The sequence below is a fragment of the Uloborus diversus genome, chromosome 3, assembly GCF_026930045.1.
Source record: "Uloborus diversus isolate 005 chromosome 3, Udiv.v.3.1, whole genome shotgun sequence".
Taxonomy (NCBI): Eukaryota; Metazoa; Arthropoda; class Arachnida; order Araneae; family Uloboridae; genus Uloborus; species Uloborus diversus.
The window spans coordinates 196,073,050-196,090,354 of NC_072733.1; the positions used below are offsets into that span (position 1 = coordinate 196,073,050).

A 17,305-nucleotide genomic window follows, 5' to 3' on the forward strand; every position below is an offset into this window, starting at 1 on the left:
GGTAAATTATGCTACATTAAACAACAAGCAGAAAGACTGCTTTGATTAATTCCAAACTTTCATCTTTTTTCTTATGGAGACATTTTGATGTTGACTTGGAGTTTTCAATATGACTCTTTGTTGAAACATGCCTCCGACAACTGTAGCAGTCACCATCTACTTAACTGCAATTTTTAGTACAAACTGTGCAAAATGCCATAATTTCGGAGACTTCAGTTTTTTGTAGACAGTAAAACTCATTCAAATAACCATTTAAAAACTTCTGGCTGCTTTTTTTTGCTTGCCTCTCAGGAAGAAGGGATGTTGATCGCTTTTTAACTACCATTAGGAAAGCTTAATCGTAGGTAGAGCAAGAAAAAATAAAAAGTAAAAAAAAAACACATGCAAGGTAAAAAATGCGATTAGGAAAAATCTTCTTCTGCCCCCCCCCCCCTCCCCGTTCAACAAAATCTATTGGGCCCCTCCCCAGAGACCAGCAGTGGATACTTGCAACGCTCATAAGTCTTTGTGCTAGTTTTTTAAAATTTTTCTTTTCAATTTATTGTGCCGTTGGGCCCTTTATGGAGCCCCCCCCCTTCCTCGCACTGCGGGTACACAGATCCGGGCCTGGTTGCTGCAAATATCAGCATCACCTTTACAGTACCTCTCATTGCCTCATACTGCAGACTACTGTAATCGTTAGTAATTGCTCATTTTGGTAATTGGCAATTTTTTTTTCAATCACGCAAAGTGTTTAAAGTTGATGTTGCAAGTATTTTTCCCCGGAAAAAAAGGCCTATCCCATAATTCAGTTAACTGATATTTTTTTGCATTTTCCTGTAGAAACAATATATAATTTCCAGCATTTGGCAAACCTGGAAAAAACTACAAAAAGGGAGAAACATGCCAATATAGTAAGTACCCTTTTCCTCTCTTGTGGCATTCAAATTATTAACAACAGGTCAGGTAAACAATTAAAGGAAAGAATCTTACCATGAGCCTGCTTTGGTCCATGATATGGATCTTGTCCTAAAATCACAACCTTCACCTGGAAGGGGGACAAAGTGGAAATAATGAAAGATTGTATTTTATTGCTATTGATAAAATGGTCAAACTAAATTAACTTCACTTAAAGGGGCTTAATGAAATGTAATTGTAACTTTCAAATATGCTCCATTTGTGAATACATCCATTGCCTCTTCAAGATCTACTTCACACCTTTGTTTATATTTAGCACATTTGGATAAAGGGCACAACTGGGGAAATTCACTCGAAGGGCTATACAATATTTTTTTCAAATTTGTTGAAGTTATTTATCTTTGAATACATTAATTAATGAAAGATATATTTTTTATAAATTAGTTGGTGAAGATTGATTAAGAGGAAAAGATTTCCCCATTCACTTAATGCTCGTTGTACATTTTCAGCATGTCTACAGAACCTCAAAAGTGAAATTTTTAAACTATTTCATGACCTTTCAAAAAAAAAAAAAAATGTTCAAGATAAGTTGTTTTTTAAAGCAATAAAATAGATATTCACAGAAATTATGAATTTTTGGCTAGAGCTCGTGCCTTCATTTTTTTTAAAAATAAAAGTCCTTTAACCACTTGTCAGTTCTGACTATACACTGGATGTTCACAATAATCTACCAATTCTTGATTTGTCTGTACATCAAACGTCTAGATTTCTTTCTTTGATTAAATTTCTGTTTTGCCCACATTTTTATCTTTGGGAGATTTTAGAATATCAATAGATGGCGATAGTTGTCCATTATACTTTTCTTAAAAACAGTTTTGTGTGGTTAATAAGTTGTTCTAGGTATTTAAAAAGGCGGGAAGATTCAGTCACATTATTAGCAGGAGTTTTTGTGAGTGTGATATAACTTTTGCGCTCTTTTAAACTCATATCGGCAAGTTTAAAATTTTTTTAAAATCATTTTTCATTTTAAACTTTTACCTGTAAAGTGTTTTTGGTATATTATTAAGGCTCCAAAAAAGCAATAACTTGGAAATTACCAGTAAAAATTTCAAACACTATAATTTATTAATTTTAATAATTATGATGCTTAAAAATTATTATTTCTGTTATATGAATACAAAACACGTCATTAACTGCAATAAAAAAAATCACATTTTTTTGAATGATTTTGGAGAATAAATAAAATTTAAGTGGCAGGAAAGAAAAAACTAGTTAAAAGTTAATATGACAAACTTACATGTTTAATAAGACAATGAAATTAAACTATTCCTTAGTCAAAGGTCCGTTTAGGGCTTTAAAAAATTGATTCTTCACAAAAATCACAAAACTATTTCAATACTAAATTCTGATTCTGAACAGCAGCTCATTAAAAAAAAATTAAGAAAGATCAGTGGAACAAAAAAACCCATCAATGATGATAACTCAAGTTCATTTATTATAATTCAAGTAGATTTCTTCCCCTTGCATTGAGAAAAATAATTCTTAATTTAAAATAGTTGTGTATTTGTAATTGCAAAAACATTGTTTAAAATTTTTTTCTCCTTTTTAAGGTCTCATTTCTATAAAAAAAAAAGGGAAAAATGCAAAATTAAATGCATTTTTAGATATGATTTAAAAAATACTAATAATTATCATGGATTTAGATTATTATATCTGGTGTACAAATAAGTTTTAAAAGATTTTCAAGAGATGGCGTTACTAGTATTAAATCAAAATGGACAATGTTGCAACTAATTTCATTTTATAACTTCATTGTTAGGCTTCTATTTTCATTATGTAACATTTTGCTGAAGTAGTTTTTGTGTGCTCTGAATAAGTCAACTTTTGTGCAACAAAACACAATTTGTGAGAGAGAGTACTTTTCTGCTTTCATTTGAAGAAAAGTGCAGCTGAAGGACATTGAATGCTGAAAGCAGCTTATGGGGAACATGCATCATCCATTTCCACATATCAGTTTTGGTTCAGACATTTTAGAAGTTGTGATTCTAATACCAATGAAAAAGAGCACAATGGACAGCCAGAAAAGTTTGAGGATGTCGAATTAGAGGCTATATTGGATGAAGACTTCTGTCAAACGCAAGAACTAGCAAAAACATAGGGAGTGACTCAACAAGCCATATTGGTTTGGCTTAAAATCCATGGGAATGATTGAAAAAAGTAGGATATTGGGTTCGTATGAATTGAAGACGAGGATATCAAAAGCTGTTTTTTCACTTTTGAGCAGCTGTTCCAACAGCAAAAAAGAAAAGATTTTTTTGCATTGTATTGTTGTGGGTAACGAAAAATAGGTCCATTACGATAACTTCAGGTGCAAAAAATTATGGCCACCGGTGGGATCAATTCGTCATGGTGCTACTACCACCAGGTGAAATCATCACAGAGTAACTTTATCAAACTCAATTGATGCGTTTGAGCAGATCACAGAGGGAAAAACAGGTCACAATATCACGACAAGGTAATTTTGCAACATGATAACACTTGACCATATATTGCGGAGTCAGTCAAAGCATAACTTAATACGCAGAAATAGGAAGCCCTACCCCATTCCCCGTGTAATCCAGACATTGCCCGTTTCAACTAAAATTTGTTTTCGTTGATGACGCATGCTTTTGAGGATCAGTACTTTCAATCTTTTGAAGAAGTCCAAAATTGGATCGATTTGTGGATTGCATCAAAAGACGCATCGTTTTTTTCGAGGCAGAATCCCAAAATTGCCAGAACAATGGGAAAAGGTAGTGGCCAACGATGGACAATGCTTTGAAAAATGAACAGGAAACCATTTTTTTCACAAAAAAGCATCAAACTTGGAAAAAAAAATCCTTTAAATTTATTTGTACACCGCCTATATTTTCTATTAATACTAATAACTCATCTAAAAAACTTGTTTTTAAGGTTATAACTATAGTTTTATTTAAACTTATTCTGTGTTAAAAGATAGCTTGGCCCTTAATAAGATGGTAAATAATAATTACGTCAGAAATCTTGCAAGTATTAGTCCAGAAGAATACATCTTTCTCAGGAGGATATACAGTGTACTTTTTTCTTTCAGCAACTAAGTATTCACCAAGCTGTAATTGAAAGAAAATTAAAATTTTATGCTGACATTGAAATGCGTAAATGTATAAGGTAACCAATAAAGTTCTTGCCGTTTTTACTTTGCCATTGAAATAAGTAATCATATAGTATACAAATTAGAGTGTCAAATGTGGTTAAGGCAACTGCCAGGTATGCAAATAAGTGTATCACGCGTTTTAAACACCTGTCGGGCGATGTCAGCGTTAGCGGGACCCATACATTAGAGTAGCAAAATGGATGTGTCAAAGGAGCTCATTTGGTGTTTTTTTTTGCTTTACAAATTCAAAACAAGCTTATCAGCAGCTGCATCAACTCGTCGAATATGTCAAGCGTCTGGGGATAGTGCTGTAAATGAATGTACAGCACGGCTATGGTTCCAAAAATTCAGATTTGGAGATTTGCCTCTTTGAGACAAGTCTCGTAGTGGACAACCACCAGCCTTGGATGGTGAAGCCATAGAGTGGGCCATCAATGAGGACAGTAGCCTAACATGTGGTGAACTTGCAAGACAGCTTCAAGTTTCTGATGAAACAATTAAACTTCATCTGCACTGCTTAGGTAAGTCGTACAGGTTAAGCAAGTGGGTTTCGCACAAGCTGTCAGAAATTCACAAGAACCAATGAGTGGCAGCCGGTATGTCGTTTTCTCGCCAATGTACTGCACCCATACTTGATTGAGTGCATACCAGTGATGAAAAGTGGGCCCTGTATGACACTCCCAAGCGTTCTTAACATTGGTTGTCAACAAAGAACACTACCCCTTACACCGCAAGGCCATCCAATGCACCCATGTAAGATCATGCTTTGTGTTTGGTGGACTAGTCGCCAAGTGGTTCACTATCAGCTGCTTCCACAGTCCCAAAACATCACTGCTGTTCTGTTCGCACAGCAATTGGAACATGTGCAAGATGCATTGCAAATGAAAGATCAATCACTAGTGGATCACAAGGCATATCCTTCCTGCATGATAATGCGTGTCCAAATGTGGCACGGGTGACCATGGATACTATTCGGCGACTTGTTTGGGAGACTTTGTTCCATCTTCCATATTCACCTAACCTTGCACCAACAGATTACCACCTCTTTCACTCCCTCGACAATCATAATCGGGGGAAATTCTTCACGAATGAAGTAGACCTGCGAAAAGCAATCACAGACTTTTTTGCTTCCAAGGCCCCCGAATTTTACCACAAGGGGGTTTCGCAGCTAGAGACACGTTCGCAGAAGGTTCTTGATGCCGATGATTACTTTGAGGAATAACAATAGACCATACTTTTTGTAAGCCATTTTTTGTTTCATCACTAAAAATGACAAGAACTTTATTGGTTACCTTATAATAACAAAAGTTTCCCCTTACAAATATCACAATACAGTATGGGACACCAAATCAAGAATGCTTGAAACCACGATCTTTCCGTGTTTCAGAATTTTGGATTTCACTCAAAACATAGTGAACTCTCACCTATCCTGCAATATTTGTCATGTTTTTCTAGGTTTCACTAATGTTTGGGCTAAATTTCTTTCATTTTTTTATCAATCTGAATGGTAGTAATACAGTGAACTCTCTCTATATGAACACTCTCTAATGTGAACATAACGATATTCTGAACACATTTTTATGCTCCCGGCGAAACTCCATAGACTTAACACAGGCTGACCTCTCTGCACTCTTCACACCCTATAATATGAGCGCTATTTTCAATCCCCTTCAATTATCAACTCTCTATATACTGAACATGTTCACAATTGGTACAAGGAAATTCCTATGAATCAAATTGGAATGATGATATGGGCCAAAAGTTTCTACCACTGAACTATATATTCAAGAACCATTGCATCAAGTTGTTTTCAAGACTTTTAAAGTATGATTACCTTTAAGCAAAAATTCAACATCTCTACCTTAGTTAATGGTATAGCTCACTGGGCAAAGTATTGAACACAGTCCACTAAGGCAATAGAATACATATACATGCGTTACCTAGTCTCCATCTGTAATGAACACCCCCATAATCTGAACACTTTTGTTCGGTCCCATGAGTGTTCAGAATAGAGAGAGTCCACTGCACTTCTTTATGCTAAAACAAAAGTCAGAGAAACTTTTCAATGGTGTATAATCTGCAGATGCTGCTTTTAATTACTATGCAATGTGCCGATCAATATGAATAATTATATATTTTTGTTCAATAGGCTTTGTGCTCCATACTTATCAGAAATAAAAAAGAATTATCGTTAACCGAAAGTGGATGCCAAAAGATTGCTACAAATTTACAGCAAAACGCTTATTTACCCATAACACGTGGCATTGAAAAAAGGCTAAAGAAGCTGAGCAGAAAGTACTGTGTTTTCAGCAAGTAATAGCCAAACTTTAACAATTTTGAACTTTAAAAACTGAAAGAAGAAAAAAAAAATATTTGAAAATAAATAAAAAGTCCTGGATTTCGGGATTTTGAAATTGGGGTCTCATTTGTGCCATGATTCTCAAAAGGAGTAATACATAGGTAGTTCTTGTTTATCTTGAAAAATCTTCGAATTCAAACAATCATTAAACTAAAGCAAGCTTTTTAATTGTTTTTATTTATCTCAGCTGAACACTGAAGGCCTAACATTAACTCTTAACTTTCATGTTAAGTTTTATACTTATGCATACAAACATTGGCATTGTTTTATTGAATTCATGCATAAAAGTTTGTATTTCGAGGACTGGTAATGTGGAAAAGGTGCCATTGGAGGCACTAAACTCCCATAAAAAATTGAAATGTGTGGTATAAAATCCTTTCTTTGCTACAATTGCATAGAAGTTTTTATAATTTCCTGCTTTTCCAACATTTTAAATGAATTTCATCAAAACATAAAACACTGTTTTGGCTGCACGTATCTGAAATAATTTTAGAGTTTGTCACATCTTATGCATTTTTAACATGCTTGGTGCTTTGCATAAATTGATAATGTGTTGCTTATAAATTTTAAAATCTGAAACTTTGTGCTTTGTTTGCTTTAAAAAATAGACTTTAAAAAATAAAATAATTGCTAAAATAGGAACTATAATAAGCCGGCTGAAAGTAGTAGAAGCCAAAATAATTCCCAACTATCAAAATAATTGAAATATTTACAGAATACAAAAGGACAAACTTAAAACACAACAATTTTCAGAGAAGCTCGTGTTTGATTTTGGCATAGAAACAACAGCTTAGTCTTATGAGATTGATATACAGAATATTCAATTTAAACATTAGGGATCCTTCTGAAAGAATTGTACAAATCATTTGAATCTTCATAATTTTGTAGACATTTCAAAACTTTTGTGTGACTCTACGCTGATAAACATAGAAAACTGACTAATTTTAGGAATTTTTCTTCTAAAAAGTATGAAAATTAGAATTCTAGGAAATAGTGGGAATCACTGTTTAGCTATTAAGTTGCTCTTTCATCTATTGAAAAAATATGTTATGTTTATTCATGTTAAGTAATTAATATCTACAAATTTAAAAAAAAACAAACAATTTAAACGAAAAAAGTTTGATTTTTTTTGAATACAAAAAATTAAACTTTGCTAACTACAGATGTTAGGTATGTATTAAAACACTTAAAAATGTTGAAGCAAAAATTAATTTCAACCAGCGATTCCATACTTACACTCCTGTTTGTGAAAATTGCAACACCATGAAGGAAGCATCATAGTTGAATGAAATTTAATACACAGTTGAGTGGTAATGGTACAAATAAATGATAAAATTTTCAAACTAAACAGAGAATAAAAAGAGATAGAAATTAGTTTTTTGTGTGGCCACCTCGCTCCGCAATAAGAGCTGATACACGACTTGGCATGGAGTGAAACAAAGTTTGAATATCTGCCTGCGGAAGATTATTCCATATTGTTTGCATGCACAACTAAACCAAAGTTCGTCTGTCGAAGCAACAGGACCAGGATCACGAGCAAGACGCCGCCCAATGAAATCCCGTACATGTTCAATTGGTGACATATCCAGGGAATATGCAGGCTAAGGAAAAAGCTGTACCTGCTGCGAATCCAGGTAGGATTTGACAGTCCTGGCGACATGTGGACGGGCATTATCCTGCAGGAATACAGCCCCTGGCAATCCTTGCAGGAAAGGAATAGCTTGGGGCTGTAAAACTTTGTTTACGTATCGGGTACTGTTCAAATTGCCCACAATTTGTAGCAATTGTGATCGTCCATGATATGCTATGGCACCCCAGACCATAACTCCGGGTGTTCGTCCACTGTGGCGTTTGATAATGCACTACGGAATGTGCCGTTCACCGGCATAGCGCCCGACACGAATTCGGCCATCATGGTGCCACAAAGTGAGGCGGGATTCATCAGAAAAGACGACCTGCTGCCAATCAGCATGACAGCTCCCATGCACATTGGCCCATTGTAGCTGCAGGCGACGATTTTAAGTGAGAGGAATCCTGTATAAAGGAATCCTTGCCCGCAGCCCATGCTGCAGCAGATGTCTCTGAATTGATGAAGCACACAATGAAACACCTGTAGCTGTTGACCACTGTGCTGCCAATTGTCTAGAAGAAGCTGTGCGGTTCGTCAGCGCCATACACACCAGGTGTCTATCAGTGCCAGCTGATGTCACATTTCGGGGTCCACTCCCGGATTTCCGAGCTGTTCGACCCTTGTCCGTCCACTGCTTCCAAACACACATGATTGTGCTGCTGTTACACTGCACATGAGCGGTTACTGCACTATAGGACAATCCCGCTTCATGAAGGCTGATGATTCTGCCCCTTTCAAACTCCGAAATTTGCTGAAATTTCGCTTTCTTTCGTCGAAGAGGCATAGTAAAGATTCAGTTAACGTTTACTCTAGCATATAACTACCGATAATCATACACACCTGGCTACAGCCGTCTATTTGTATTCGGTTCGATCCGTCGTTCAGAAAGCGCTGCTCATCATAGGCATGCGCTACCGTTCTGCAATTTTAGTCATTTGCATATCATGCCCAACTTTACATTTCCTGCAATTTTTAGTTCACTCGCGTAAGTTCTTCGTGGTGTTGCAATTTTTACAAACAGGAGTGTAACTTTCTGATATTCAACACTCTTAAAGAGCATGAATTTCATTAAAAACTTTTCAATTTAATGATTTTAATGAAAATACAAATGAACTTAATTTCTTTGCCTCTTCACAAGCAAAGTAAGCACCATAAATGCAAAAAAATGTATACCCATTGCAGATGCAAAAAGATTGTGATTTTCAAAGTAAACACGTTAAAAGTATGAAGAACCGCACATAAAAGAATTTAAGTAAATAATTTGAGATTTGCATTTTCAAGCTCTACAATAAATGTATTATTAATGACAAATGACATAATTGAAGCAAAAATTAAAAAAAAACAGCAACTACGATTTTAACTTTTTGACTCTCATAAAGGACACAGAATTTGGCTTGAAAATTTTAACTTTATGACTTTTATAGGAATAAAAAGAAATTTCATTTATTAGACCTCCAAAAAAGCATAACAAGCATCAAAAGTCAGAAAAATTCGATTCTCATATCGGATGCAAAGAGATTGCTTTAATCAAAATGAAAGCATCAAAAATCTAAAAATGGCCAATTAAAGAATTTATTAAAGCAAAAAAAAAAAAAAACTTTAGAATGGTACTTTAACAAGTCTAGAATGTTATATTATTAATTATTATCGACCTAAACGTCAGAAATTTGGAAAAATAAATCGGAGTTGGGGAAGAAAATAGTCTGACGAAAAAATCGGATTTTCGGTATTAACCGACGAAAAAATAACGGAATTCCAGCAAAATTTGGTATAATGTAATCGCTCAAGCGATAGAAGAATATCTTTACGGTCATGTAGAATAAAAAATAAGGAGTTTGTAAGGAGCGTACAAGCCCTGTTTAACTGCAGTTCTTTTTTGAAGGAAATAATGCAGTAAAATCCACCGCAAATATTCTTTTTTCAGCGTGAAATTTGATATTAAGCTATGAAAGATAAAGTAGTTTGCACTTCCACAAAATAACATACACTGCATTTCAAGCTTGCTTATAGAACTTGTATATAGATGCATCACTATCATGAACTAGTGCAATCAGCGCCAGCAATGCCAGCTGTTGTAAAACAGCAAGAACTTATTCAACTACACAATATGTTTATTTCAATTTCTTCTGATAAAAGACACTTCATGATCGGAGATTCACTGATATTAACTGAGAACTTAATCCAACAGATTGTAGAATTTTGTAACCCTAAATTTTAATATTGGAAATTAAAATTCTTGAATTTGTTGATACTTATTTCTTCTTTGAATTGCAACATATTTTTCCATTAAATTTTCATAAGAATGTTTTGATATCTTGATTTTTGATAGCTGCCACAACTTAGATTGCATTGCTGTAAATTCCAGGATTGCCATATCATTTACTTCCGTAGATCCATTTGTGCACATCGGGCACTTATTTAGGCAACTCATACGGACAAATCAATTCATATTTCGAAAAGTGCAAGATATCTTAGGGCTTCTTTAGGTTTTGAGGCACTTAAGTGCAAACAAGAGTTCTATAAGCAGCTGTGAGCTACCTAGACTACTCACAATAGCTTGCTGTCTTGAAACTTTGGAGCATGCAGTCCAGTTGAAACAGTTGCACAACTATCAAATAGTATGTGTTTTTGATCTTGCTAAAATTTGCAACGTTTTTCCATCTTTTTGCTCATGTAATATGACAGAAGTAGCCTAGAATAGCAGCATAAGTAGATTTTTTCATTCCATCCAGTTTGGCTCTGATTAAACCAGAAAGTCCTTAGCTCCAGTTGCCTATCTTATTTATCAAGGTTCTTAGCTCTTTCGTGTGAAAAATGCACACATGGTTAGTTCTTTCCTTAATTTTTTTTTCAAGAAAAGCAATGAGTTTTTTTTTGATGTTCTTACGGGAGTGCCATGTCACCAGACTACTTTTGGTTAAGAAATAATAACTTAGTTGTTATTGAAACAGATCTACAAGTGATTAGAAGTGAATTTGGGGGTGTTTGCGTTGGTTTTAAGGGCAAAGCAAATAGAGAACTGTCCAAAGATTTCCAATACCATATTTAAAATTTATAAGCAATATGTTAATGTAGAACACATCAAGCACCTAAAAACTCATTATATGTGGTAAACTGTAAAATTATTACAGATAAATATGGCAAAAACGGAATTTTAACATTTTGACAAAATGTATTTAAAGCGTTAGAAAAAACTGAAAATTGCCAAAACTTTTACGCATTTGCTGACATAGGAATGAATTATGCCACACACTTCAAATATTTTATGGGAATTTATTGTCTACAATGGCCAATCAACAATTGACTACAAAGGACTACCAATCATTGAAAATGGAAAAATATTTTTCTTTTACTAATTTTGCTAAATACATCAAAAAGTAGTATTTGGTAGAAACTTTAAGGCAATTGAGGCGGCCAAAAAATTTCAATTTTTTTTTAAAGTGAACTTTGCTCTACCAATGGCCCTTTTTACACACTAACCACCACTGAAATTAAGATTTTTTTTTGCCCATCCTATTGCGCATTGGACCAATGTGACCTGTGCCCAGGGCAAGTTAATCTGCCTTATGGGGAAAGTTGGACCGAATTATGCAAACTTGTTACAATTTTACTGATATATACCATTTTAATGCAACCATTTTCATTTCAGGTTAGAAAATGAAAAACATCAAGTTTAAAAATCAATATACTCAGGGCTGCCAACTCTTTTAGAACAGTAATGTATAGTAAAAAAAAAAAAATGTGTACTTTTTTAAGAGTTTATGTGTAGTCTTTGTGGTTTATTTACTGTCCTTACCCCACTACCACTATGAGGGGTGGGGGAAGGGGGTGAGTTATAACTTTGTGAACTATTGTAAATATGATTAAAGCAATACATGCCTTAACTACATAGTTTAAACCAGGGGTGATAGTGGACTAAGTAAAATTTCCTGAAGGCAATGTGAAATATTCAGTAACTATGAGGTAACTCACCCCCCCCCTCAAATAACAACTCTTCAAATATGCATACAAAAATTGGAAAAAAAAAATTGAAGTTTTTTTTTTGAAATAATTATTTAGTTTTAGAATGTGTTATTTGCCTAACATTTTGGAAACGTCAACCCAAAATTTTCGGATCACAAGCACCCCTGGTTTAAAGATAGCACAAACACTACAAAAAAAAGGAAATATATATATATATATATATATATATATATATATATATACTGAAACAAAATAAAATTAGAAAAGAATAAAATAAAATAAAATGGAGTAAATCACAAGCACAATGTTGTGCAAAGCAGCCAAACATAAGGGTTTAATTTTGTAAATCCCTTATGAGTTTATTGTTTGCATTTTGTAATATTTACCTGGCTGTTTGTTTGGCTGCTTTGAGCAACATTGGGCTTGTGGTTACTCCATTTTATTTTACTTTATTCTTTTCTAATTTTCTTTTGTTTCAGTATATATATATATATATATATATATATATATATATATATATATTAACAGAAAATTATACTACTCGGCAGTCTGCAACAGGCACTTTCTCAAAATATAAATCAAGCTCAAATTTAAGCAAGAAAAATATATAAACAATACAGCATAATATATGAATGAAAAATATTATTTATTACTTTATTAGGATAAAAATAAGTTAAAATAAGGTAACGCACTTAAAAATAACTTCCAACTAAAATAAATAAATAAATAAATATTTTACAGCATGCAAAAGGATTGAAATTTCAAAGATAAAAAACAAATATGTACAAGCTATGTATTCAATGTTAACTTTAGCATGTTTCCAAAAAATAAACTATTTCATTGATGAATCAATGAAATGATTTATTTTTTGGTTCATTGATGGTCAAAATGTGTAGTTTTTTAAGTTTATGTATAGTATTTGTGGTTTATTTACCCTGTCCTTAACCCACTACCACTATAAGGAGGTGGGGGGGGGGGGAGGTGCTCAATGTTGGCATTTTTCCAAAATGTAATTTATTTCAGTAAGTGATATATATTTAAAAAAAAAAAAAAATCAGCTAACCCTCAGAAACATAAAATTGCTATAAAATAAAACAAAGTTATTTGAAAATATGAGATGCTTAAAGTATGAAGATGTCTAAAAACAAACATAAGCCATCTTAAAAACAACAAGCCATTTATTCTAGCCAAAAGGTTTTTACAATGAAAACAATTGAAAACTTTGACTATGAATTATTAGGCGTTAGGCAAATAAAATACTCATTAATAAAATACTTATCTATTACTATTCAAATACCAATTGAACAGAGGCTTAGTGTCGGGGGGGGGGGGGGAGCACATGCCTCTCCCAACTTGCTGGACACTTAACCTTTTGTCCCAGAATTAGAAAAATATTAGCACAAAAATCAAAAAGAGAATCTATTTTTTCCGATTTTTATGGTCACAAAAATGCATTCTAGACAATCTTTGTTAATGTTAGGGCAGAAAAGTGGCCTGGGGGCGTTTTCAACGTCCATTTTTTGAAATCAAAGCTTGAAAAACACAGTTTTATATTTTTTCCCTAATTACGTTAAAGAGGTTGGAGTTTTGGAGTTCTTTCTTGAATTTTTTTTTCAAAATTGTTGTTCTAAAAACACAGTTTTAGACGATATTCGGAGATGTTAAGGAGAGGAAAGATCTGGGGGCCTCCTCCCGGAAATTTTCGAAAATGAACAATTTAAAAAATTCAATTGTGCGCCATCTTTGATATTGTTATGAGGACTGGAAATTTTTCGAAATTGGAGCTCCAAAAACAATTTTATTCGACTTTTAATGATGCTAGGGGTTAGTTTTCGGGAGCTTTACTCCAGTAATTATTCGAAATTAAAAGCCTCGACTATTTTAAATTATATTGGCGAGAGAAGGAGGGGGGGGGGGAGATGGATTAGTTGACCTGCGAGAAGCATTCTCCCTATAAGGAAGAATTTTCTGATTTCAATGCAACCTTGGGATGCTATAGACCAAAGCAGCAAAATAAATTGAAATTTACGCTTCTACAAAGTTAAACTCCAATGCCCCCTGTAAAAATCAATGATTTGTTTCCTGATTTTAACAACAGCAGATATACAGCTTAGAATTCTGCTATGAGTATTATTTTGCATATTGATGGAAACTTGGATAAAATTCCTGCTGAAGAAAAACCCCATTAAAACGGTATTTTTCGGCCCGGATTTGAACCCACACCCTTTACCTTATTAGCACACTGCTTTATTTAACCGAGCCAATGTGTCTTCATTTTCGGCTGCTATTCATTGAAGTAATGAGTGATTAAAAAAAGGAAAACAAGCGGTTTTTTGACAAAATAAAAAAAAAAAAAAACAATTTTTAGACCGTGGATATACTTCTCGTCATTAGCAGATACAATAAGCTTCATAATGATGAGGTAAATCATGGAATTTGATAAAGGAATAATCTAAATCTCATGTAACAACAGAAAAACAGACTAGAGAAATAATATATCAGATGTTCAATGACGTTATCAGAGTGTTCCGAGTCTCTTCCAGGAAATATCAGAATTTAAGCCGTAATGCAAAATTTTAGTCTTTGGCGATATTAGAGGTAAGAAAGGTTCAAGAACTAAAAACGTAATTTTAGATGATCTTTAACTCCTTAAGACCGAGACCCCCGAAGACGGCTTTGTAACTTAGATCCGAGAGCACCCAACACTGGCACACTTAAGCGAACACGGGGGTAGTGGGTATAAAGAGATCCCTATTGCGAGATCTCCCCAAACAAGTTTCTTCTCGCCACTACTTATTTAATAAGTGATAGCAACAATTGCATGAATGGAATGGAGAGCTGGTAATGATTTGAGTTCACATGGTATCCTCAAAAAATGAGAAAAAATTAACGACGTTAAAAAGTTTTGTGACGATGACGGAAATGATGATCTTTTTGATCCAAGCGATCCAAACGCTCAACTTTTTACTATATGCAATGAATATCGAATGAACCAAATGTAGTACAGATGCACTTGCTGTGGCAAGTAGGTGAATTCAGAGTATAGCGATGCTGAAACAGCTGAAAACTACATTTGTGATTTTTGTAAATTTTAAGAAAATCAGATGAATTCAATGATGTTCTTTCCCTTGTATAAACTAAAAATGATATTTCTTCTGCTTTTCAGTTCCTATATTGTAATGTTAATTGCAGATAGGATTTTCAATAAATTTTCCTTCTTAGTCTTTTAGTCATATAGGCAGGATTTCCCCAGCTCCCTGGGTAATATAGCCACAGTGCATAGGTTAACAAATTGATGTTTTATGACTATTTCTTTTATAGATTTATTAATAACAAATTTTGTATACATTCTTAAGATGGCATACAATAATCCAAAATATTGATCTAGCTCAGTGGTTGGAAGTAGCGCGCTACAAGTAGCGACGCTACTGTAGTAGCTACATTTTTGAGTAGTTTGTAGTGTAGCGCACTACTTTAAAAAAGTAGTGTAGTGAGTAGTTAACTACAAAAAATAGTAGTTTGTAGTGATTTCTGGAAACTACTTTCAAATAAACTGGAAAAAAAAAATCAATGTTCAAACGAATTTGACTGGCGCAAATTTTACACAAGTACATCAGCAGATGCAATGAGAAATAAGACTAATAAAAATACGAGCTAACCTCAGGTATTTCATTTTGACGCCATACCTGCTATCTGTTCGATGCCTTTAGTTTGTTTGCCGTCGTAATTTTTATATTTCACCAATATTTACATTGAAAAAAAGCACTTATTTTCCTGAAAATGAAGATATCGGTGATTTCGCGAGTTGAAAATATGGTGAATTTTATATGAACAGACCGAAGATTGAAAAACAAAAATATTTTAGCGAGGCTTAAATTTTTGACAGTATTCACCAAATAAAAAGAAGCTACTGAAACTGTTATAGAAAAGGATGAAATTGAACTGTTCTGGAGGACTTACAATAAATGCGAGTATTTCTGTGTATGAGAGTATGATAACGGACATTTTTCTTAGTGTCTTCTGATGAGTTAATTTATCAATCTTTTTTTGTTCAATCCTCTTACGGTGTGTTTGTGTATTAGGGTGTCCCGCCCCCCCAAAAAATCGAAAGTTGATTTTTCAAGTCGCACACTTTCTTATATTTTATCCTTTTACATCAAAAAAAAATCATATAATATGAACAACGGCAACAAGTGCCGATTATGTCTGAAAGTGTGAACCAGCACTTTTGTAGTACTAGGTCAAATTAAAATGTTTTTCTTAGAAACTCAAAATTTCTGTTGATAAAACGTTGCTCCTATACCCCACATATGCACCACAAAAATCTTTATTCAAAATAAAAACCATTTAGATATCCCACACGTGGTCTAACATTTATAATTTTCTTCAAAAAATTAAGTTTTTGATACATATTTTCAGATATGTAAGATTTTGCGAAATTACCAAGCTGAAAAATATAAACAGTAAAGTAGAAAAGTAGGGAATTAGCGCTGAATAGAAATTTTTGTTTTCCTGCAATTTTTAAGTCTCCCACATAGTACTCAAAGATGTGGATTTTTTTCAGGTTGAGTTAAATTTTTCATTTAAAATATATTATTTTTTTATTATTCGTTTGTAATTGTTGATCTGTAAATGTATTTGCCAGTCATTTTTGAACTTGATATTCTATTTAAATTTATATGTAATTTTTTGAAAGATAACTGAAAAAAAATCAATTTTTTAAATAAAATTATAAATTTTAGGTCAAGTGTGGCATATCCAAATGTTTTTTAATTTGAATAAATGTTCTTGTGGTACATGTGGGGTGTTGGGTATAGGGGCAACGTTTTATTAACATAAATTTTGAGTTTCTAAAAAAAGTTTTTTTTTCGATTTGGCCTAGTATCAAGTACTGTTTTACACTTTCAGGTGCAAGTCGACACGGGTTGCCATTGTGCAAATTATATGAAACTTTTTAACCGACTTCAAAAAAGGAGGTTATGATTTCGTATTGCGGCTTTTTATGTATGTTTTCGAATTATTCCAACACTATTGGACAGATTTGAAAAAAAAAAAATTTTTGTTCGGAATGGAATACTTCCAGATGGTCCCATTGTAACTTGGTTTGGATCTGATAAGGGGTCCCGGAGAAATCCAAGAAACTTTAAATTTCATACGTCATGGTTACGTGGTTTTGCTGTGATCGGTGTATTTTCACACCTAAGGTTTTGGCTTTCTCTTGAACGATATTTAATTCTTGCGGCACATGGATGATTAATTTTCGCAACGCTGCACTGCCTGCTAA

At 33.6% G+C, this 17,305-nt stretch overlaps 1 protein-coding gene across 1 annotated transcript in view; it reads right to left on the bottom strand.

The window, feature by feature from the left end:
* Nucleotides 1-17,305, bottom strand: part of LOC129219367 (uracil-DNA glycosylase-like) — a 61,113-nt gene that overhangs the window by 20,319 nt on the left and 23,489 nt on the right. Inside the window, exons 5-6 of the mRNA XM_054853743.1 lie at nucleotides 3,930-4,025; nucleotides 973-1,027 (exon numbers count right to left, since the gene is read on the bottom strand). Coding sequence (XP_054709718.1) covers nucleotides 973-1,027; nucleotides 3,930-4,025 — 151 coding nt within the window. The remainder of the gene's footprint in view (nucleotides 1-972; nucleotides 1,028-3,929; nucleotides 4,026-17,305) is intronic.